This window comes from Marmota flaviventris, chromosome 3 (assembly GCF_047511675.1).
Source record: "Marmota flaviventris isolate mMarFla1 chromosome 3, mMarFla1.hap1, whole genome shotgun sequence".
Lineage (NCBI taxonomy): Eukaryota > Metazoa > Chordata > Mammalia > Rodentia > Sciuridae > Marmota > Marmota flaviventris.
The window spans coordinates 143572857-143596800 of record NC_092500.1 but is presented as its reverse complement, the minus strand read 5'-3'; the positions used below and the strand labels follow the sequence as shown (position 1 = coordinate 143596800).

At 40.2% G+C, this 23944-nt stretch overlaps 1 protein-coding gene across 4 annotated transcripts in view; it reads right to left on the bottom strand.

Annotated features, from left to right (window-relative positions):
* Acsl1 (acyl-CoA synthetase long chain family member 1) overlaps nucleotides 1-23944 on the bottom strand; it is a 65766-nt gene that overhangs the window by 9793 nt on the left and 32029 nt on the right. For all 4 annotated transcript variants that reach the window (XM_027926913.2, XM_071610496.1, XM_071610495.1 and 1 more), the window contains 10 exons: nucleotides 19259-19373; nucleotides 15415-15479; nucleotides 12578-12679; nucleotides 10040-10139; nucleotides 9654-9832; nucleotides 6325-6357; nucleotides 6128-6179; nucleotides 5533-5606; nucleotides 3084-3161; nucleotides 1324-1458 (listed from right to left, as the gene is read on the bottom strand). In XM_027926913.2, coding sequence (XP_027782714.1) covers nucleotides 1324-1458; nucleotides 3084-3161; nucleotides 5533-5606; nucleotides 6128-6179; nucleotides 6325-6357; nucleotides 9654-9832; nucleotides 10040-10139; nucleotides 12578-12679; nucleotides 15415-15479; nucleotides 19259-19373 — 933 coding nt within the window. The remainder of the gene's footprint in view (nucleotides 1-1323; nucleotides 1459-3083; nucleotides 3162-5532; nucleotides 5607-6127; nucleotides 6180-6324; nucleotides 6358-9653; nucleotides 9833-10039; nucleotides 10140-12577; nucleotides 12680-15414; nucleotides 15480-19258; nucleotides 19374-23944) is intronic.

Genomic DNA, 23944 nt, shown 5'->3' with positions numbered 1-23944 from the left:
AGAAATTGGAACCTTCGCACTGCTGGTTGGGATGGAAACAATGCAGCTGCTTTGGAAAACCATCTGGCAGGGCTGGGGATGTAGCTCAGTGGTACAGCACTTGGCTAGTATGCATGAGGCCCCAGGTTCAATCCCCACTAAGTAACAAAGAACGGAGGAAAGAGGGAAGAAAACCAGCCAGCAGTTCCTCCGACAGTTAAGCAGAGTTATCCTATGACCCAGCAATTATGCTCCTAGGTGTACAGACCCAGGAGAAATGAAAACACACCTACACAGAAATGTGCACACCAATGTTCAAAGCAGCATTATTCATAACAGCCCAAAGCTGGAAATGACCCAAATGACCACTGATAAAGGAACAGCTAAATAAAATGTTTATATCCATACAATGGAATATTACTTGGCCACTAAAAGGAATGATGTATGAATATGTGCCACTTCAATGAACCTCAAAAACACACCAATGAACGAAGCCATTCACAAAAGAATACATACTGCATGACTCTAAATTCATTTGAAAGTCCAGAACTGAGAAAGCTATAGATTTAGAAGGCAGATTAGTGGTTGCTTAGGGGTTGATGGGGGTAAGAGGTGGTAGATGACAACTAAAGAGTAAACAGTTTCTTTTCAAGGTGATGTAAGTGTTCTACAACCAGCCAATTTAGAACTTTCGTGGAAGTCTTTGAGTTGCAGACTTTAAATGGATGCATTGTAAGGGAGTGGAATTATGTCTCAGTAAAGCTGTTTAAAATTTTTTTACAAGAATGATTTAGAAAAAGAGAAGATCCTCAGAGATAGGAAAAGCCCTGCCTCATAAATAGATTAAAGCTGCCCGGTTATAACTTACTCTGGCAGATGCCCAGTTGCCCAGCAGTGGGGCCGCCACAGAGGGCTGGCATCCCCTCTGCCCCTGCCTCAGTTCTATCACTTCTCCCAATGGAACTACGTAAGTCATACTTTATTCGTGCATGGGGGGGTTAAGCTTTCATAGTCGTTATTTTTGTGTGATCCAGTTAGCAATTTTGTGAGGCAGGCAAAAGGGAAAAGAGGGAACGGTCTTTTCATGTATGAGATGCTCAGAGGCTTGACTGTAAAAATCAAAGGGCCTCCCGCCACCCGCCTGCATCCTTCACGAAACCGCTTTTGTGTTCTCTCCTACTCCTACTAACAGTTCCATGAGGTGAACGGACTCTAATATTACAGAGGAGTAAACAGAAGTTCCGTGACAGTAAAAGGACTGTCCACTGTCACAGAGATAGTAGGGAGCTGAGCCCAAGTTCGGCCCCAGCCTTCCAGCCTTCATACTTGCTGCCGGGAACTTACTCGGTCAAACATCCGGTTCAGCAGTCTTGGAACCACAGGGAAGATAGTGGGTTGAAGCACCTTGAGGTCGTCCATAAGTAGCCTAATATCTCCTTGGAAAAATCCTATTTTAGCTCCATGGCACAGCATTACACACTGTGGAGTGAACAGAAACAACGTGGGCTTTATGGCTGCAGCAGGAACCACACAGCACACAGAAGGCAACGCACGAGACATCCGCGTTAGTGTTTCAAGTCAGTTTCCAGAAATCTTAAAAGCTTCTAAATATAGGCAGCTTCTTAAAAAGTGCTTTCACATTTACTGTTAATTGTACAAACACCACCAAAGTACGGTATATTTCTCTTGATCATCCCAAAGATACAGGAGTGAGTAGGAAACTAGGATCTGTTGTTTTAAATGACGATCACAGAGATTCTATCTTGGCTTAAGGATCAATAGCTGTTGAATGAACTACATGGTATTATATACTCCAAATATTTTTAGACTTCCAGAAACTTTAGGGCTTTTTATTCTCAAAAACCTCACCCATCTCCAGTTCAGGCTGATTAAAATCCCATTTTCTTTTATTTGAATATAACCCAAAATTTCTACAAACACACTGCATATGAAGTTGACACGCCAGGATATCTAATCTGATGCCAGAGTGGTTTGTCATTCTGCTACAGTGTATGGCATGATTTTTTTCCCTCTGCCTCATTCAATTGTACTGGAAGCCAGATGCACTGGAAGCCAGATAGTCTGCCTATTTTAAGTTTAAAAAAGAAAGAGAGATTCAAAAGATGGTGCAATGGAAGTGCCATCACTCTCTGGCTTAAGCCACTGGACAGATACATCACAGTTCACTGACAAAAAATTAAAAGCTCAGGCCTGCCTCCTAAGCACAACCTCTGAAGCTAAATTTAGGGTCACACAGTACACTGGCAACTGATCTGAGATCATTTTATAACTCATGAGATCCTGAGGTGTGCAAGACGTGGTAACAAATGCATGACAGGATCTGGTGATCCTTCGTTCTTTAGGGGGTCAGTAACTCCTAGGAGCCGCAGTCAACCAAAGTGCCAACTCTCTATTAGTCAACTATCCCCAACACCTAGCACAGTGCCTGACAAACAGCTGGTGTTCAATGAATATTCAGTCAATAAAAAATGGTACCCACTGTTTTTCTTATAAAATCCAAAATTGTTCAAGAAGGGAAAAAAAAGATAGCTCTTGGTTAGTTTTAAAATTAATTGCACTGCTATATACATGGAGTTCAGGCAAAGGTTGGTTAAACATCATCCTGTTTTTCCAGTATTGCTGAGAAGTTGTAACTTGTACATCAGGAACAAGCACAATCAAAAATGGACTTTCAAAAACAGAAGCCTTCAGAGACTCTGTCAGATTGAATGAATAAAAATCTTCCTTTTATATTACTCTTCCTGGAATCGCATCCATATCTAGTTTCTTTTAAAAGCTTGGGTTTCTAATTTTAAAATGAAGGATTAGGATTCAGGTATTTAGGTCAGATGCAGAAAAAGAACTTAACACCGTTTCCAATAATTTGCGCCACTTCTAAGATGGGGATGAGCAAAAGGCTTATCTGGAGGATGGTAACCTACGCGTCATACTTACCTCCATGAGGTGCTCATACATGTGTGCAAGTGGTAAAAACGAAATGTGTGTGTCACTGGCATTCAAGGCAAGTACTTTCTGTAAAACACAACAACTTAGCAGAACACAAAACAAACATGCATGCAGGCTAAACAAAAACAAATGCCTACCTCTACAACTCTCTCAAACATATGGGCGAGAGGCAAAAAAGAGATCAAAGTATCATCTGTGGAAGGAGTGACTGCGTTCTGAAAGCAAAGATACCAGCAAAGCAGAGAAGCGTTAAGACTTCCATTAACCGCCCACTTCCTTTCAGAGCACACAGTACCTCAACACAGGAAAAATCATTTTCGCATATGGCTTACAACTTTTTTTCACCAAAGAATGAAATGAAAAGCAAATCCTTCATGCAAATAGAGTGGAGGTCATCTCAGTGGCCAGGTACATTTGCTTCAGAACTTTTTTCTTGTAAGGAAAATTTTGCCCAAATTGGGATGTTAAGGGATTGTGTGCTCTATTTCAGAATAACAGTATCCGCTACCCGCTACCCAGCAAGTTCAAATGCCCCTTAAATATGAAATCCACTCCAACATAAAATAGCGCATTATGGTGCAAAGGGAAAGTGTTGGGGGCGGGGAGATAAGATTTTCAACATCCTTTTATTTATAGTACAAATGTATCTATAGTATTTTGTTTTGTTTTGTGGTGCTGGGGATTGAACCCAGGGCCTTGTGCATGCAAGGCAGGTACTCTACCAACTGAGTTATATCCCCAGCACCATATCTACAGTAATTTGAGTGTGATAAACATTTTTAGCCCATGAAAATGTCACAATTTGTTTAAGGCACCCTCAGATCTGGTATCCGGCAATTTGATCTCCCATAATATTCTGATCATGATGGGTCTACAGACAGATTAAGTTTAGGCATCTGGTATCCCTCAGAGAGGGCCTGATTTAGGGGCAGGCACAGTGAGGGTGTACTTGGAATGTTCTCATTATGAACACAATAAATTCTTGCTAACTGCAGCTGTACCATGTCAACTGAAAAATGAGGGTGTCATATACCTAGAAAGTAATGTATCCTTCCAAACCATGCCCTTTTCCTCTTCAAAGCTGAGTTATCCTCAATAAGGTGACAACTGGTGAAAACACCGGTTCTGGGCAAACACAGCAGCCCCAGAAATGTTGGATGTGGTAAGCTTAATGGTATTCAAGTGTGACCTGCATCCCAACTAGGATCTCTTACTATGAAAATATTTCGTAATGAGAATTAGACTCAGTAATATCCATACTTTTTGTTTTTTTCTGATTTAATTAAAAAATAATGTTCATTATCAGGATTAGAGGTTTTACAAAATTAAGAACATCCCTTGATAGTATAACTGATTTTGAATAAAGTTCTGTAATCAATTTCCTCAACAAACTCATGCATTTTAGAATTATATTTGAAGGTCTATTAGGAAACTAAAATTTTACTTTTGGTAAGGTACTAAATGTTGAACCCTGCTTAGAAATTACACTAAAAAAGGCATTTGGGACTAAGAGAGTGATTGTGGAGTAAAATTAAGTGGCAAGCGACCTTAAAGACCTCTGTAGCCACTCCCCAAAACCAGTAAGCACAGGCTCCTGCCACAAAATTTAGGGCTACAGAATACCCTCAAAGGGACTGCAAAAACAAATTGTGCAAAATGTGAAATGAGTATGGGGGAAAGGCATTATATTGTTCAATATAAGTACCTTTATAAAGACAAAATTGAAATATATCTTTGGTTGTAGGGACTGAATTATATCCCCCTCCCAAATTCACACATTGAAGACCTAACCTCCATGTATTTGGAGGTAGGGCCCTGATATGACCATATTTGGGGGTAGACCCTGATCTTATAGGGATGTTGTATTATAAGAAGACACACCAGAGCTCTCTTTCTCCAAGCATGCACAGGGGAGAGGACGGGAGAGCACCCACCAAGAAGGCAGCCATCTGCAAGCCCAAAGAGGCCCCTCACCAGAAACCGAATTCATTAGCTCCAGGACTGTTGGGGAATAAAGGTCTGTTGTTTAAGCCACCCAGTCTGTCATACTATGTTAGGACCACCCGGGTAGAACTAAGACCTGTGGATCGCAAACTTGAAGATTATAGAAAATTAATTGAAGTTTGAGGCTTTGGTCTTTCCCCTACAATGGGAATCAAGTTGACTTACAATAAATAATAAGATTTCAAAACCCTTCAGCAGTCTTTAAGATTTCATTCCTAACCTAAAGAAATTATTTTCCCAACAGTGAAACAGTGGATCAAAGCAGAAAGAGACCCTTTCTCCTTTGTCATTTCCAAGAAATATTTACAGGACAATATCCAATAGTTTTACTAGGTAAACACTGTAGTAATTCCATTTGTCAATTCAACTTCATGATACCTTGTGGTAGGTCCACAAGGAAGACCATCTGAGAGAAGGTGGCCTTGTTCTTACTGAAGTTCAGACCTTGCCCATGTTTCAGAGTGTTCTACATACATTGTGGACCCAGCCTGGGGAGGGGGTGGCCACCTTCCACATTTCCACTCCGAAGGCCTAATGCCAATGAATAAACGTGAAGGGAGATGACACCCTCCAAAATTTTACCTCTGTCACTTTCACAAAAGCTGAACAGTCGCACACTACATTCTGGTGAGTGATCATTGCTCCTTTGGGGTTGCCTGCAGAGCACACAGAAAACAGAACAAAGTCAAAGTACAGGCATTTCATCAAAGAATGGTAGAAGCCCTGTATAATTTAGGTTTCAAATTCCTCTCCTCTTAGATCCACCCATGAGAGACAAATGTTGAGTAACATTCAATTCTTGAGTAACCTGTAATCCTTTCAATGAAACTTACTATCTTAAAGTCATCTTTAAACAATCCTCATTAATATAGACAAATTTTAGCAGATGTGTGTATCGGTAAGAGAAGAAAAATCAAGAATTTTATTTCCAGGAGACACCAACCAATAGTTTGCCCTAGCAAGATGGGTGACCCTAACATCACCTTCAATACATGTCTGTGTGAACACACGGCCCTAAGAACATCAAAGAGAGCAACAAGAAGACAGCACTTGAACCACCTGTCTCTCTCGCTTTCTTTCAGTCCACCTGTAATTAGCTAATAAGTCATTCAAAAAGGGGGGTTGAGAGTACAGACTTCCAGATACCACGCAGAGGCAACTCCATCTTGAAATTTACCTGTAGTTCCACTTGTGAAACAAATTACTGCAAGATCTTCAGGTGCTGGAGGCTGAAGATTAAAAAAAAAATGGTATAAATCAAAATGGAAAACGATCAGACATAAATTATCACCCAAACTTTCTAATAATCTCCATATGACTAGATATTGTAAACTTCAGAGAGGGTTGTGACATGGTCTAAAACAGTGTACGTACCTTGGGTTTCCTTTTGTTGGCTCTTCCGAGGTCCTTGATTACAAGAGAGAAGAAGAAAAAAAAATCTTAAGTGGAATCGTTGTCCAACTATAAAGAGTAAGGTCACATGAAGTCATCTGAAGCTGCCTTTCCTGAGAAGTACACTCCCAGCTAGTTCAAAGACATCATAATTTTTACGTTAAATAAACTATAGTACTTTTAATTAACTAAAATATTCACGATTCTAAGAATCCATTTTCTAGTTATCTCCTTTCTTCTATAAAACTACCTAAGAGGGGACCAGGGTTGTGGCTCAGTGGTAGAGCGCTTGCCTAGCATGTGTGAGGCACTGGGTTCAATCCCTGGCACCACATAAAAATAAACAACAACAACAACAAAAAACTACCTAAGAGGTAATAGGACAGGCCTTTGAAAATTTTTAGAATTTAGTCAAGAGACAGCAATCAGAGTCTTTTTTTTAAATGGTATTTTGGTGCTCACTCATATTTCCTATTATGGCCTTTAAGAAGGCCTGCTCTCGGCAATAACCAAAGAACGGCAGATCTTCTGCACCCTCCCTGATTCAGAGTGCAGCACCACCTGACCATCTGGCTCTGTGGAACTGACATCTTCAGCCGGGGAGAGAAACCAACCTCTGTCAGATTTAGCTGCTAGCCTTTTAAGGTCCAAATACCTGCACTTCACTCACAGAGAGGGGAGAGGACTTAGGAGCCTCCCATTATAAATCAGACCACAACAGAAACCATTTCCTCGAATGACACAAAGGTTCCTATAGAAAGGTTCCTCAGAAAGGAATGCAGCAGTTGCCAATGCAGGCTTCCAGGGACTATCGCTGATGTGGCTCAGTCTGCTACATTAAGGCACTTTCATATCCATTAATTTCCCAAAATGAACTATTTATAATCTTTTCCTATTAAAACTGAACAGCTTGAGTAAGCACATGGAGCAAGCAGTCTATTATAAAATGGAAATTAGACAGGTGTGCTCAGGCTCAGCGGGCTTCACCAGGCACAGGATTTTAAATCTTAATCACATTTTAAATTATATACATGAAAGACGACGATTAAAAACAGATATGTTGATATCCAATTAGAAGTAAGGTAGGAGTTCAAGCAATGATAATTCTGTAAATCTTTCTTCAAAATAAATCTTTATGAGCTCTAAATTTCTACTCATCTATCCAAAATTCTTACATAACTTCTGGAGATCTTGAATTCTTTAAAAATTGACATCAAGTAAAATAAAGCAATAGTTAAAAAGCAACTTGGCTTTTATTTTTGAGGGATAAATATTGGATAAATTAGAGCATCATTTCCCATTGACATTTCATAGCCTTAATTCTGCCTTGTCATCATTTAAAAGAAATATAGCAAGGGCTGGGGTTGTGGCTCAATGGCAGAGTACTTGCCTAGCATGTATGAGGCACTGGGTTCGATCCTCAGCAACACATAAAAATAAATGAATAAAATTAAGGCATTATGTCCAAAAATAAAAGAAATAAAAATGTTGCCATTTTGAAGTTAAAAACAAGCCATAAATAAACCTGAGTTCTAGTTAATAATAAACACTCTTTTAAGTATTTAGGGGAAATGAAATCGGTAACCTACTGAAAATGCATAAAAAATGTATTGATGAATGTGTACAGCAAAGGGTTGATAGAATTACATGTGATATAGCAAATTTGTTGATATTTTAATAAATAAACTCTTGTCGATGGGACTATGGCTGGCTCTCTCCTGTATACTTCTTTCAACTATATTTTTGTAATTAAAATACTGAAAAAAATGCAAACCTCCCAAATGCCAATGTTTCTATGTTTGGCCTGATAAAAATAGACTTTTACTTGATCCCATGATCAACCACAATGCCAATTTTAAATTCATGTTTCAAACCGTCATCTTTTGCTTAAAATTGTGTTTTAAATGCACAAACCGTATCAGGCAGGTAAATGTCAAACAATGTTTTTTATAAGCTAAGATTTAGTATGAACTTTATATTATGATGTAATGTCTAACTTTTAAAATTGATTTTTATCATGTATTAATCACAAAGACAAAACTACTTGTGTGTGTGTGTGTGTGTGTGTGTGTCTTGGGGGAGAAGATAGAAGGGAAGATGGGGGGTTATAAGTAAAAAAAAGAAAAGTGGGGAGATGCTAGGTAACAGGTTAACTAAAACACCGATTAAACCACAAAGCACAGCCATGAATGCACATGGAGTCATGTTGCAGGTTGCTTAGCATTTGTGTTGTGTGTTTGTGTGTGTGTGTGTACACATGAGGTGGAAGGTTCTGTTAGAACAATGACTTTCCCTATGACTGCAAGGTTCCTCAGGAAAGGCTCTCTAGGTCCTTCCTTGTAGCTCCAAAGTCTTTGTAGAAGGGAGAGAATTATAAATAAAAATTTAAAACCCTACTTATAATAGTTTCATAAAAATACTTACAATGTCTTCAGAGAAAGAGCATGACTTCCTCTATTTAGCCTACTATTTTCCTATGATGTGTGTAAAGAGACATTCTCTTGCCAGCTCCCTTGAACTCTAATCCAAGTCCAATTGGAGGGATCAGTTCACACGGACCACACTCACTCTCCTAGAATGGTTACTTGTAAAGTTGGGCTTACTGTGGATCCTGAGTATGAAAACAAGCCAAATCAAACATCTATGCTGGAAATTCACCAGGACTCTATAAAGTCAACCTGGGGAAAAGAACCATGAGGCAGATTTCTGTATCTGGCTCACTTTCAGAGACAAATCAGTAAGGAAAAGACCCTGAAGCTAAAGAAGACAAACTTAAAACTTCCACAACTGTCTTGAGCTGAAATTCATAGCTCTGGCATTGACTGGCATGGCCTGCCAGTGCTCTGGAATAAATACGGGCACTGCAACTCACTGAGTGAGAACTCCTGTGAGATGTGATGTACTACTAACATGGGGCATGCCACAGAATCCTTCTTTTCAGTGATAAGATGGGAGTTTCTAGCTGGGCACAGTGGTGTATGCCTGAACTTCCAGCAGCTTGGGAGGCTGAGGCAGGAGGATTCAAGTTCAAAGCCAGTGTCAGCAACTTACTGAGGCCCTAAGCAACCTGGAGAGGCACTGTCTCTAAATTAAAAAAAAAAAAAAAAAGAAAGAAAGAAAAATTAAAAAGGGCTGGGGATGTGGCTTAGGGGTTAAGCACCCCCAGATTCAATCCCAGGTACCAAAAAGAAGGAATTTCTGCCTTACGTCTTTACCAGGCTGCAAAGACAACTGGCCAGCACGGGGACTGCATGGTGGCACTGCATGTCATGCCTAACTTTTCAGAGAAGTGGGGTGGGCGAGGGACTCACCTCCATTGCCTTCATGCTGATGACTTCCACTCCACACTTCTTGCCTCGTTCCACCAAATCGCTGCCAAAGGTGTCCATGAGAACTATGATTTTAAGGCCTGGTGTCAATTTATTTTCTACACCCTCCAGTAAGAGTTTGGCCTTGTCTGGCTTGTCAGCAAAAATCAGAGAGAGCTCAGCTGTAAACAAAGAGAGATGGTCAAGAATAAGTTCTAGGATACCAAAAGCTCGACTGCATGGTATCGGACACAAGGATACTGTAAGTACTGCATCCTTTGAATGGAAAAGTACATATGTAAACCCCTGTCCAATCAGATGTGCAATTGCAGAGACACTGAATTTAACCAGTAACTAGGCCAGTATCCAGCCAAAGGTCACAGACTTACCTTTGTTGACTATGTACGTGATGGCTTCAGCTCCAAGGGTATCGTAAAGGGGAACGATCACCATTGAATAAGTGAAGCATCCCTGTTCAATAATCACCCACTAAACAGAAAAGGATGGGGAGAGAAACCGAGATGTCATATAGCAATCACTCTAAAGAGGACAATACTCTGTGTATCTGCTACTCTGTGCCAGGTGCTATAAGGGATTCAAATGGAAATGAAACACTTGCTCCCTTCTTAAAAAGAAATGACAGGGCTGGAAACTGTAGCTCAGTGGTAAAGCGCTTGCCTTGCACGTGTGAGGCACTGAGTTTGATCCTTAGCACCACATAAAAATAAATAAAGATATTGTGTCCATCAAAAAAAAAAAATTACAATCTGTCTGAAGAATGGAGGCAAGTGCAGAAAGGTCATTGACAGTACAAGACAGAGACTCATTGGAGAACGCTTATCACAGGCTCTAGGAAGTTGCCAACACTTTTGCCAGGAAGAACCTGAGTCTGCCCTTTGCAAAAGAAGCACAGTTTGGAAGTGGGTTGGGAGAAGGACACAGGATGACAAAGGCTTTCAATCAAAAGCACTGGCTGGTCAGTCTGCGCTCTGGCGGAGTCCAGCTCTAGTCCATAGGCCATGCAGAGCCACATAGGGTTCTTGGCCAAACAGTGGCTGTGGAGGTTAAGGAGGTTCTGCCTGCCAGCAGTGCTTGGGAACAGGGGAAGGAGGACACACGTACACATATGTGTGTTTATTTTGACAAGATTTCTCCAGAAAAGTGATGAAGGAAAGAAATGATACAGTAACTGGTTATCTGCCCCAGGGCAGCTGACCTACTTTCAAGACAAGTGCAACATGGTTACTCTTTCACTTATGACCCCTGGGGAGGCACCCCATTTCCTCTGGCTGCATTTTTCAAATGAAACTATTTGTAGGACTTGGACACACAATACAGATGAAGGCACAGCTGCGTGGGAAGGGAACACAAGCATTCACACTCACTTGACCCGGAAGTAGGATTTTGTGGGGGTTTTGTTTTTTCCTGGAATCGATGTTAAGTTTCTAGCATGGACGTCAGGTCCAAGCGCCTCAGGCACATGTGCCTTACATGGCCCTCTCTTCCCTGCCTCTTATCCTGTTACTCCAAACTCCACCACCGTGAAGGGCTTTATTCCCTGACAGACATGCTACTGGATGTGAACACGCGTTGTCCTGGAATTCCTCTGGCCCCCTCACCACTATTTCCTTAAAGTATCTACCTGGACATCATCTCCAGGAAGCCTTCCTTGACTGACCTCCCATAATCCTGTCCTGTGGCCACAGTTACTACATTATAGGTAAAGCCTCTTCTTCTGGGTCTGTGTTCCCTTATATGGTATTGCAGGAAAAAGATCCAAGCTGCTTTGTTGCCTTGGTGCCTCACACAGTATCTGGCATATAGTAGGTGCTCAATAAATGGTAGCTGAAGTAACTTATAAAGATAGAAAGGAGTTGTCTTCTTCTTTTTAATATTTTCCTAGTTGTAGATGGTCACAATACCTTTATTTATTTATTTTTTAATGTGGTGCTGAGGATTGGACCCAGTGCCTCACACGTGCGAGGCAGGTGCTCTACTGCTGAGCCACAACCCCAGCCCAGGAGTCTACTTCTTGAAGTAAGGAATATGTTTTGTAGTTACATATTCATGATAAAATTCCACTCACACAAAAATTTTGGATGTGTTCATTTGTAATGAAAGAAACCAAATTCCATGAGCTTCGTCACAGTTCAGTTGTGGAGAATGCTGTTTTTCTTCTTGGCAGAAAATAAAACCCCAAAAAGCCATTAATTTATAAAATAGGAAGTAGAACAGGGATTGAGCCAATATGCTTTTGGACGCAAGAAGGTATAAGAATACATTTGATTTAAGCCAGATGCTTGAATTTTTCCAAGCCAGCTGTGCCATTACTCTGTTGACTAACAATGTAAGCAACACCTATAAAAGGGCCTCTCATTTAAATTCACTTTCATACTATGGTTTCCTGAAGCACCATGCACAGGACTTGATAGCCAAATAACAGGCTGTGTGTCTACAGGAAGGCTAGCTCTTAGGGAGGTACTTTCCCCCAGGGCCTATAATATTTTCAATTTTGAAATCTGACCAGAGGGAAAGTTTCAGACCTTTCAGAAAAAAAAAAAGAGATGTTTCTATTAACAAAATGTATTCAAGTTTTCTCCAACTTTAAAGTGAGAAGACTTTGTTAGATATTTGTTCTAAGAATTTTGTTTGGGGATCCAGTTTTGAAAAATAAAGACAAAAACTAATAATAAGGGGGTAAATGGATATATATATATATATATATATTTTTTTTTTTTTAAAGGTTAAGAAAGCCCTGGTTTAGGTTTCTGTACATTTAACTTTCTAAGGCATTACACAATGTCATATTCTCAGCAGAAATCAGACCACAAAATCTGGTCTCAAGTAGAAGTAGGTGTGAATTCTGGCTCTTACCCTTGGTTTAGGACTCTCAAACCCCTGTCCAGTAAGTGACTAATGGTTAATACCTCAGGTCTATTTTGAGCAAAGATGCCAATGAACTGGTCTGGAGAGGGCTTGAATCCCTTGTGGATCAGCGCGGAGCCTATGCACTCTGACATTTCTGCAACCTGAAATGAATGAGGAGGAAAAAAAAAAAAATCAGAAAAGAATTAGGACCCCTCACAAGGAACAAAGCTTACTAGGTGACAGACTCATATCTCAGTCAGAAAGCAGAGCTGCGCAGGAAAGGGGAGGTAGCTCTTTGTTTTAAATTTTTGTAAAATACAAAAACTGATCATAAGGTTCCTTCTGCAAAGCAAATTATTATCCTTTAAACCGTGGCAGGTTCACAGATGATGAGATGTTAGCTTCTTGACTATTTCTTTTTTCTATTTTAGCAAAGTCGCAGAAGCAATACCGGGACATAGTTTTGTTTGTGCTTTTTTGTGCTTATAAAGAACAACAAAGTAGCCAAAACTTGTCCTTTGGTCTAAACAGAAGCAGCAAGTTTTTTGAGACTTTAAAAAAAATATAATAGTAAGCTCTTATCCCTGGACTCAGTTATTCCATTCTTGAGAATTTATTCTTGGTAAATAATTCAATTTTAGAAGAAGGTTTTAAAAAGCTTTACATATAAAGATATATATTTCAAAATATATATTATTAAAAAACTGAAGTTAAAAAACTCTAGGGGGTGGGGAAACCAGTGACTGGATGGCTAAGTAAATGATGGTAAGTCTCTGAGGAAATGCAACTTAGCTAGGTAAATACATAAGAAACCTATCAAACAGGGTAGTTTTAGTAACAGTGAAAAACAACATGGGTAAGTACAAACTTGCATATTATTATGACAAAGAAGTAAAACTAGGTAGATTCACAAAAAGTAGCCAGTGCTATATACCCAAGCTTGTCTTCTCCCCATTCTTGCCCCCAATTAAGTAAACATTTTTTTTTAATCTTAATATTTGGCGTTCTTTTCTTTATTCTCAATTGATAAATTCTCAAGAGTACTTTCAAAGCACAGCCATGCCCATAGGAAATGTAGCCACACCTGTCCCTGCCAGGAATCCTGTTGGATCTGGCACATGGTGCCATCCCAGCCCTGCCAATGGGAATCAGACTGACACAGCTGGGGTGACAGCAGGGTAGCAATGAACAGGCTTAGTACCTTCTACTCTGTGGCCTCCTTCACAGCTCTTGGTTGCATTTAAGGGCTTGGAACCTGAGAAATGCCTGCAATTGCTGGCAGAGTTTATCCAGACAATATGCATCTATTTGTATTTCTAGAAAGATGGGTCCTTATCTTCTAAAAGATATCAGAGGGATTCTTAAACTTCAAAAGGTCAGATTAACTGAGCTAGTAAAAGGGGAAAAAAAAAACGATTTAAATCTACAAATTGGCTTCAGTTAAGTCCAGTTTTACATCTTCACCAGTCTCTGACTGAAATGTGCAAATCAGAGATTAACACCTTGAGAAACCCTGGTGATTTTCAATCTGCCTTGAAAATCCAATCTGCAATGGACATTTCTTCTCCCTTCCAGCCAATCCAGAAAGTGCTCAGCAATTCTGTGTTATGGGTCCAACACAAACCATGTTTTTCAACCACTTGTGGAAACGAGGGATCTTGGAAACTACAATTTGGATACGAAACCACCTTCTGGCTTTGGTCAGGCAAAAATAAAAACAGGGAAATCCCTCTGGTCACCTGAGTTACAGCTCCTTGGGCAAGGTGTGGTGAGTCCTTTCATCTTTTTTCTCTTGAGAGAGACAAATACTCCTCCCGAGGAGCCTTGCGCAGTCCTGCACTTTCCAAGGAGGGAAGTAACCCTGTGTTTGCGGCTGTGCTTTGCAGCTCCAAATGACAACCCCTTTACAGACACACCCTCAGATAAACCAACTACTAAAAACACCTTTTGTACAAAACATAGAGGGAGGAAATTAATTTGTATTCATGAATGTCACAGTTGACCTAGCCCTGGAGCAGGGACCGGGAGCCCAGGGACTGACTGACAGACAGCCGTTTCCTGGACAGCTGGAGGGAAACAAATGCTTGCAGCTGTGCCTGCCTGTCCTCAGGGTTGGACCAGGGAAAAGCAATGACATCTAGATTTGGTGCAATCATAATAAAAATAAAAAGTAATGGCTTCCTGCTCTGTGACCTGTCGCTCATACTCACAAACTGCTGAACAGTTAAGCCACCCGTCAGCGGCACCTAGATAGTGACAAGAGTAAAAATACCCAGACCCCAGTTCCTTTGTGTTCATATAGTATGGCAGGTGTCTTCTCTGAACATCTGTGCTCTTCCCTACAGCAGTGCTGGGGCTAAATGCCACACTCAGAGAGAGATGACCAAGGACAGCTTTGAGGGTCAGTATGATGCCTAGAAGAACCCTACAGAAGTTGGCTGCAGACCTCACTTTTGATCCTGGTTCTGCTACTGATCAGCTGTGACCTTGGCGAGTCACATCTCTTCCTAGGGCATGATTTCCATGTCTATAAAATGAGAGGGATATTCCCTATTGGGGTACCTAAATTTACTGGTACCCCTCAAACAGAGAGAAGTAATTCTACTTCTCCAGAGGTCTGGGGAGGAGTCACATGCTTCAGGCAGTTTCTAGATTTTTTTTCTTAAAAATATAGTCCACTTCACAATGCATCTGCACTGGTTTTAAAATGAAGTGCTTTAGACCACCAGTTAAATTACTTCACGCGTTTCCCCACTGAATCCTTGTGTCAAGTTTCTCCATGAATGCTCCATGTTTATCCAAAAGCTTGGAGCTAGTCCAGCACATGCACAAACGTCCCACCCTGGAAAGCTCATTCTACAGCATGCATGAATAGCTCTTAGTGTGGAAAACTCACCTGTTTATAGGAAAGCCACTCATAGGGTTGGTCTGGCTTCCGAGAGCCTAAACAAGGGCCATTATCTAAAACAGGAAAAAACAATGATAAAGCAAGATGGCTTTAGATGTATAAATATTCCTGTGTTTTAATCTGCATCTTATCTCATTCTATAAAATATAAAGTAGAATCTACTTTAGCCTTCAAATTAGAAACAAGGAGTTCTGGTTAGAAATGTTTTCTTCCTGCATTTTGATTTTTTTTTTTTTTTTTGGTGTGTGTGTTTATTTGCTTTGTTTCTTAAATAAGGAAGGAGAGGGGGATAAATAGAGAAGAAAAGGCAAATATAACTTTTAAAGACAAACTTGTGAAATTCTTTTTAAGCACCCTATTGGTTTGGACTAGGAGTCAGTAAACAAGTGGCAAGCAGATCTTGCATAAGTTTTCAAGAAGAGATATTCCTCAAATTTTCTAAAAATTCAACTTTAAATTCCTAACTCAGAATATGAAAAGGAAAATCCCATTTTTTATGTGTCCAAATTCTGATGACCAAATGTATCAGCTAGGCTCACGTGGAACCCTAATCACATGGGTGAAGTCTTGATTGCTGATGAACAGGAATGAAGAAGATGCAACGTGAGGGGTAACAGAGGTGCACTTGTGAAAACAAAAGTTAAGAAATATCAGGATGTGTTCTAATTCCAATGTAGGTACCAAAGAAGCAGAAAGAGATCACTACACACCTAGCTTCACTGCTTCAGGTTTGAATGTGTGAAGGTGTTTTCATTTGCTTTGGGGACTTGCAAGAACAGGGAAGGAAGGAGCCTGGTCCCAATGACTTGGATGTATACCCTGGAGTTTGAAGTACCAGCCATGAAGACGGGCAGACACAAGCTGGACACTGACTTCTTTGCCACCCCCAAAAACCATCCTGGTGAAAACAGAAAGGGCTTATTCTCAGACCCTCTTCAATTTACAGAGACTATAACAAAGTCAGGGCAGTACAAGACTAACAAGTTCTATCAGATGCTGTTTTCAGATGGGGGAAAAATACACTGACCATATAAAATGACATTATTTTATTCCTCAAGAACCAAGATTGGCAAACTACAGCCAAGAGCCAGGTCAAACTACAGCCACTGCCTGGTTTTGCAAATGCGGTGTCCCTGGCACGCAGCCATACTCATTCATTTACATGTTGTCTGGGGCTCCAGTTGCCCATCTGCAGTGAGAGAGCCCAAGAAGCCTACAATATTTACTGTCTGGCCATTTACAGGAAAAGCATGCCGACTCCAGCTCTACCACAGTGGTGGTTAAGCCGGAGGCTCACCTGCAGAACTTAAAAAATGTTCCATATACTGGGCCTACTTAACAAAATCTTGATATAAATGAATGAGGATGAGGCCTGGGCCTTACCATTTTCTAGTGTCCCCAGGTGCTACTAAATTGCACCTAGGCATAAGAGTTTTTTTTTTTAATGGTACCGGAGATGCTTAACTACTGAGCCACAACCCCAGCCCGTTTTTTATATTTTTACTTTAGAAACAAAGTCTTGCTGAGTTGCTAAATATCAATGCTAAGTGCCTCGCTAATCTGCTGAGGCTGGTGTTGAATTCTCAATCCTCCTACCTCAGCCTCCTGAGTTGCTGGGATTACAGGCGTGCACCATCTCGCCCGGCTAGATGAGAGCTGTTATAAACAGGGAACTTCACCTTTACAAATAGGTTCCCAGGTGCAGTTTTAAAATGCAATTTTTAAAAATGTTAGGCTGGCTTCTCCCATCACCCTATAAACTTCTGATCCCCTTATGCAAATGCTGGACTTTCCTCTTCCTTAATACTTTAATCCTAGAGCAGCCCAAGAAAATTAAAGTGTAGAATATAAAGCTCCTCAGAGGGGCTGGGATTGTGGTTCAGCGGTAGAGCGCTCCCTTAGGACGGGCGGGACCCGGGTTCAATTCTCAGTACCACATAAAAATAAAGGCATTGTGTTGTGTCCATCAACACCTAAAAAAATAAATATTAAAAAAAAAGGAGTTTAAAAAAAAAAAAGGTCCTCAGGGGGGAAAAAAAAAGAGTGACTTGCAAAGTAGCTTCCTTTAATCAGTATAGATGAGGAAGATAACTTATTTTCCTTCTTCTCCAAAACATATATAGAAGAACTTTCATTTTCCAAGTACAGCATAGTAACAACAACAAGAAAAAGTTACTCAATTTGTCAGAAGTACACTGTGCATCTCCATTCTCCTAAGTGAGTACCATTCATTGCAAACAACGGGAAAAATATATAGATATTTTTACACATACTTTCATGAGGTCTTATGCTTGGCTGCTCTTTTTGTTGTGGATATTTACTATCACAGACAAACTCTGACACTAACTTTCAAGAAGCTTATAAATTAAATAATAAGCAGGTAAGTCTGCTTTCCCTTTGTGGTGGAGCTTGGTGAACCTGCTATAGGACTAGGTTCAATGCAATGAGCTGAGCAATCCAACTGTACCAGTACCAAGAAGAAGAAGAAGAAGAAAAAAAAAAAAAACAAAACCCAAGGCACTTCTTGAGTGCATATTGCTTGCAAGGGATTATGGAGGATAGAGAAAGCAATATCCCCTAGTCCCTGACTTTAAGAAGATTACAATCTAGCTAACAAACAAAAGATTTAAATAATAAAGCATGGATCCCAGAAACCATTTCTATACAGGAACCTGGTAAAAGCAGAAAAAATGAAATGACTAAAACAAAATAGGGCATTCCTTCCTTCATGGAGGAAACACTAATGGAGTGTCCACTGTGTGTAGACATTGTAACACATGGGTCACAGAAGAGCTCACTGAGGGCTGCCCCGTTCTCTAGGAGCACAGGATGATGGGGCAGGATGCCAGGTAAACACCTCTGTACCATGAGGTTTTTTACTACAGAAGCAGGCATGAGGTACTAGGAGGGAAAAGGGGAGATGTGCCTTACTTGGGCAAAAGGAGTGAAAACAAACCAGGAAGATTTTACAGAACAGGTGAAGTGCAATATGAGTTTTTAAAGACGTATAAGAATACTTCATGAGTTAGGTGTGGTGGTGCACATCTATAATCTCAGGAGCTCAGAAGGCTGAGGCAAGAGGATCACAAGTTTGGGGCCAGCCTAGGCAACTTAGTGAGACCCTGTCTCAACATAAATAATGATGATGATTACAGAGCTACAGACATGCCTCAGTGATAAAGCTCCCCTGGATTCAATTCCTAGTATTGCGGGGAGAAAATACCTCATCAACCCTGGATGGGGGTGGAAAGACTAGGCTTTATGATCAGGAAGAAAAAAAATGCACGGAGTCTTGCGGGTGGTAGACAACAGAGGTGGTCTTGCTTGAGGGATATATTCAAGGGAGAGGGGTTGGAAAGGAAGCAGGCTTCTTAACATCACAGTTAATAATTAAGGGTAATCTTATGAGCCAATGCGGTAATCCCATTCCCAGTGTATCTTTTTACAGAACTCTGCTTCCTTGAGATGTCAGTATTTCTTCCTTGAGATGTCAGTATTTCTTTCTCAAAATACAGTCTTATCCCGCAAGCTTGAAAAGTGCTGGATTTGACCTCATCAAACTCTTTACTGCAGGAGACCTCACAGTCTTTCAGGAGCTCCATAAAATAGGGGACATATTTGGCTGTGGAGCCTCCTGGACCACAGGGAACACCTGGAGGGTCCAGCGAGCTTTGGGGCTGGTTCTGGACAAACTACAGGAAGAGACAGAGGGGCTTGAGCAATGCTAAGTAGGTGAGAGATTAGAGCAAATGTTCCTTTTGAAAAAAGAAGGTAATTCTTTCTTTGTGAACAACATTTAAGCATTAGTCACACAAATGCAGGGGAGGCTTACTTGACACCTGAATACCCCTCTGGAAACCTTCGTATAGCGTCCTGACGTCATCATAGAAGTACACCAAAGGCTCATCACTGTCAAGAAGTGCGGACCTTCGAGCACCATCACTACCCTATTGAAGAAGACAGGTAGAGGAGCATGTTAGAAGTGAAAAAAAAAAAAAAAGCCTACAACATGAGGTTTTTTTTAAATTTTTTATTGTTGGTTGTTCAAAACATTACATAGTTCTTGATATATTTCACACTTTGATTCAAGTGGGTTATGAGCTCCCATTTTTACCCCATATACAGATTGCAGAATCACATCAGTTACACATCCATTGATTTACATATTGCCATACTAGTGTCTGTTGTGTTCTGCTGCCTTTCCTATCCTCTACTATCCCCCCTCCCCTCCCCTCCCCTCTTCTCTCTCTGCCCCCTCTACTGACATTCATTTGTCCCCCTTGTATTATTATTTTTCCCTTTCCCCTCACTTCCTCTTGTATGTACTTCTGTATAACTCTGAGGGTCTCCTTCCATTTCCACAACATGAGGTTTTAATGGCTCAATGAAGCTAATTAACATGTACATTCCCTCCCATATTTATCATCTGGGGTGAGGACACTTCAAGTCTGTTCTTCTGGCAATTTCCAAATATATGATACATCATAATTAACTATAGTCACCATATTGTAAAACAGAACTCCTGAACTTATTCCTTCTAGGGTACACCATAAATATATACAATTTCTATATGGCAATTAAACAAATAAATAAAATGAAAAGCTCACACGCCTCCCATGGCATCCCCATCATCTACGCTTATGAGTATCTGCTGAATGAATGACAGGCAGGACTTGTGGATGTGCTAATATGAATCAGCCTTTCACTGAGAGGTAAGTTCAGGCTCCAGGGAAGGAAAGCTAAGGCAGGAAACTGAGGAAAAAGCAAAGAGGCTCACAGATCTACAAACATCTGTCCTGCCAGACACAGCTAAAGAGAGCATGAGGACAAAAGGAAACTGTCACCACCACAGACAGACACTGTGAAAATCCTCAAAGCACTGCCATCAACAGGACGGAGGAGAATCCTACTCTGCAGGTGAAAACGACACACCACTCAGTGTTACCTCTGTAATATCATCTGCGTTCTTTTCAAGATCATTTCTACTGTCCTATCTGCTCACTGCAATACAATCCATTAGGAACTCTGGTTTCTTGTAGAGCCTCTGATAGGTAAAATTTTCATCTACAAAATACATAGAGGTGCAGACACAAGTCCAGACTGGTTTTATTGACAACATAAATAGGCGTGGAGATTTGATATTGCTGAGCACCCTTCTCTAATCTGTCTTCATCTGCTGGCTCATAAGTGTATTCACCATGTACACCAGCTCCTAATCCAGGATAAGACAACCATTCCTAGCCTCATGCGGTAGCAGGAGCAGCTGCTGGGCCATTACTGCTAGGGGTATCCACAAGAATCCCAAAAGCATTCTTTATAGACTGATAAACAAAAGCTCAACTACAACTGATAATGGAGACTTTTTTTTTTTTTTAATTTCAGAAAAGGGCCTTCACATGTACAATTTTGGGCAGGAAACTCGTGGGGGAAATTATACAGTGATACGATAACTTCTGGTACCACGAGAAAGCACTGTCCACAAGTGGAAAGGATCATTTCCGGTTTAAGGTCTGATGAAAGAAAACAGGAATAACTCATGAAGCAGGGGTCAAAGAGCAAGATCTCAAAGAACAGACAGTCTGGACAGGCAGCTGGAACCAGACAATCCAGGGAGGCACCAATGTGGTGACGAAGTCTATATTCATGGATTCATTTTTTTTTTTTTTTTAAGTGCAGGGGATCAAACCCAGGGACCTATGCATGCTAGGCAAGTGCTCTACCACCGAGTCATATCCCAGATACGGTTCTTTTTAAAAATTACAACTTTTCACTCCTCTTCCTATAAACGCTTTTGCTTTTTTGTCCTCCCCTTAATTGATAATTCAGATGCTGTTTTTAAAACTATTTGAATGATTCAGAAGTATGTCAGGAAAAAAATATTACTAACTACCACTAATAATTTGATATAGTTCTCCAAACCTTTTCTTACGTTTATACATTTATATTCATTCTTTCAATAGCTACTATGTACTACACATGGGTGTTAATTTTGGGTAGGGGGAGCACCAGGGATTGAATTCAGGGCACTTGACCACTGAGCCACATCCCCAGCCCTATTTTGTATTTATTTAGAGACAGGGTCTCACTGAGTTGTTAGTGCCTCGCTTTTGCTGAGGCTGGCTTTGAACTCATGATCCTCCTGCCTCAGCCTCCCAAGTGCTGGGATTATAGGTGTGTGCCACCATGCCCAGCATTTTTTTTTTTTTAATGTTAGGACTTGAGCTCAGAGACCCAGGGCCTTGTACATGCTAGTCAAGTGCTCTACCACTGAGCTATATCCCCTTCCCTCATGTTTAACTCTTGATTTATAATATTTTTATGGAATAAATATGACTCAATAATGTATGCTAATCATAATACTGTCTTCTCTATCTTGGAAGAAACTTTCTAATAATTATAGCCATGATATCAACTATAACATGTTACTTTATAAAGCAAAGAAGTTATTCTTTATGCATACAGAGTAAGAAAAAGATCTTCACTTTATAGTATCATGCATTACTATTAATCTCTGAGATTCTATGTCCATTTCCAGAATTATTTTTAGTTAAATAAGAATGTTCCTATCAAATATGAATGTATAGGGGAAAAGGTTCACTCATACATTGCTGATGGGACTGCAAACCTGTACAACCACTCTGGAGAACAGTATGGAATGCAATGGAGCCACTATTTGACCCAATCATCCCACTCCTCAGCTTATACCCAAAGGACTTAAAATCAGCATACTGTAGTGACACAGACACATCAATGTTTATAGGAGCTCAATTCACAATAGCCAAGCTATGGAACCAACCTAGGTGTCCTTCAATAAATTAATGATAAAGAAAACATGATTTTGTGTGTGTGTGTGTATGTGTGTGTGTATATATATATATATATAAAATTACTCAGCTATATTATTATAGCTATAATAATATTATAGCTATATATATAATATTACTCAGCTATAAAGAAAAATGAAATTACGGCATTTGCTGGTAAATGGATGGAAATGGAGAATATCATACTAAGTACAATAAGCCAGTAGTTAAAAAATCAGTTCTCTCTGATATGTAAATGCTAACCCATAAGAAGGGAGGGTAGGGAGGGGAAGTATAGAAGTTCAATGGATTAGACAAAGGGGAATGAAAGGAAGGGAATAGGAAAGACAGCAGAATGAATCGAACATAACTTTCTATACTCATATATAAATACATGACCAGTGTAACTCCACATCATGTGCAACACAAGAATGAGATCAAATTGTAATGGGTTACACCCCATGTATGTATAATATGTCAAAATACACCCACTATCATGTATATCTAAAAACAAATAAAAAAATTAAAAATATCTGAATGTGTAGAATATTAATCATATAACCAACCGCATGCACTAACTACAGTACAAATCCTCCATAAACTATATATTTACCTTAACAAATAGACTAAAATCAAAAGGAATTTGTGGGGTTTTTTTTATTTTTATTTTTTAATATTTATTTATTTAAATTTTTTATTGTTGGTTGTTCAAAACATTACATAGTTCTTGATATATCATATTTCACACTTTGATTCAAGTGGGTTATGAGCTCCCATTTTTACCCCATATACAGATTGCAGAATCACATCAGTTACACATCCATTGATTTACATATTGCCATACTAGTGTCTGTTGTGTTCTGCTGCCTTTCCTATCCTCTACTATCCCCCCTCCCCTCCCCTCCCCTCCCCTCTTCTCTCTCTGCCCCCTCTACTGTCATTCATTTGTCCCCCTTGTATTATTTTTCCCTTTCCCCTCACTTCCTCTTGTATGTACTTTTGTATAACTCTGAGGGTCTCCTTCCATTTCCATGCAATTTCCCTTCTCTCTCCCTTTCCCTCTCACCTCTCATCCCTGTTTAATGTTAATCTTCTTCTCATGCTCTTCGACCCTACTCTGTTCTTAGTTACTCTCCTTATATCAAAGAAGACATTTGGCATTTGTTTTTTAGGGATTGGCTAGCTTCACTTAGCATAATCTGCTCTAATGCCATCCATTTCCCTGTAAATTCTATGATTTTGTCATTTTTTAATGCAGAGTAATACTCCATTGTGTATAAATGCCACATTTTTTTTATCCATTCATCTATTGAAGGGCATCTAGGTTGGTTCCACAGTCTTGCTATTGTGAATTGTGCTGCTATGAACATCGATGTAGCAGTGTCCCTGTAGCATGCTCTTTTTAGGTCTTTAGGGAATAGACCGAGAAGGGGAATAGCTGGGTCAAATGGTGGCTCCATTCCCAGCTTTCCAAGAAATCTCCATACTGCTTTCCAAATTGGCTGCACCAATTTGCAGTCCCACCAGCAATGTACAAGTGTACCCTTTTCCCCACATCCTCGCCAGCACTTGTTGTTGTTTGACTTCATAATGGCTGCCAATCTTACTGGAGTGAGATGGTATCTTAGGGTGGTTTTGATTTGCATTTCTCTGACTGCTAGAGATGGTGAGCATTTTTTCATGTACTTGTTGATTGATTGTATGTCCTCCTCTGA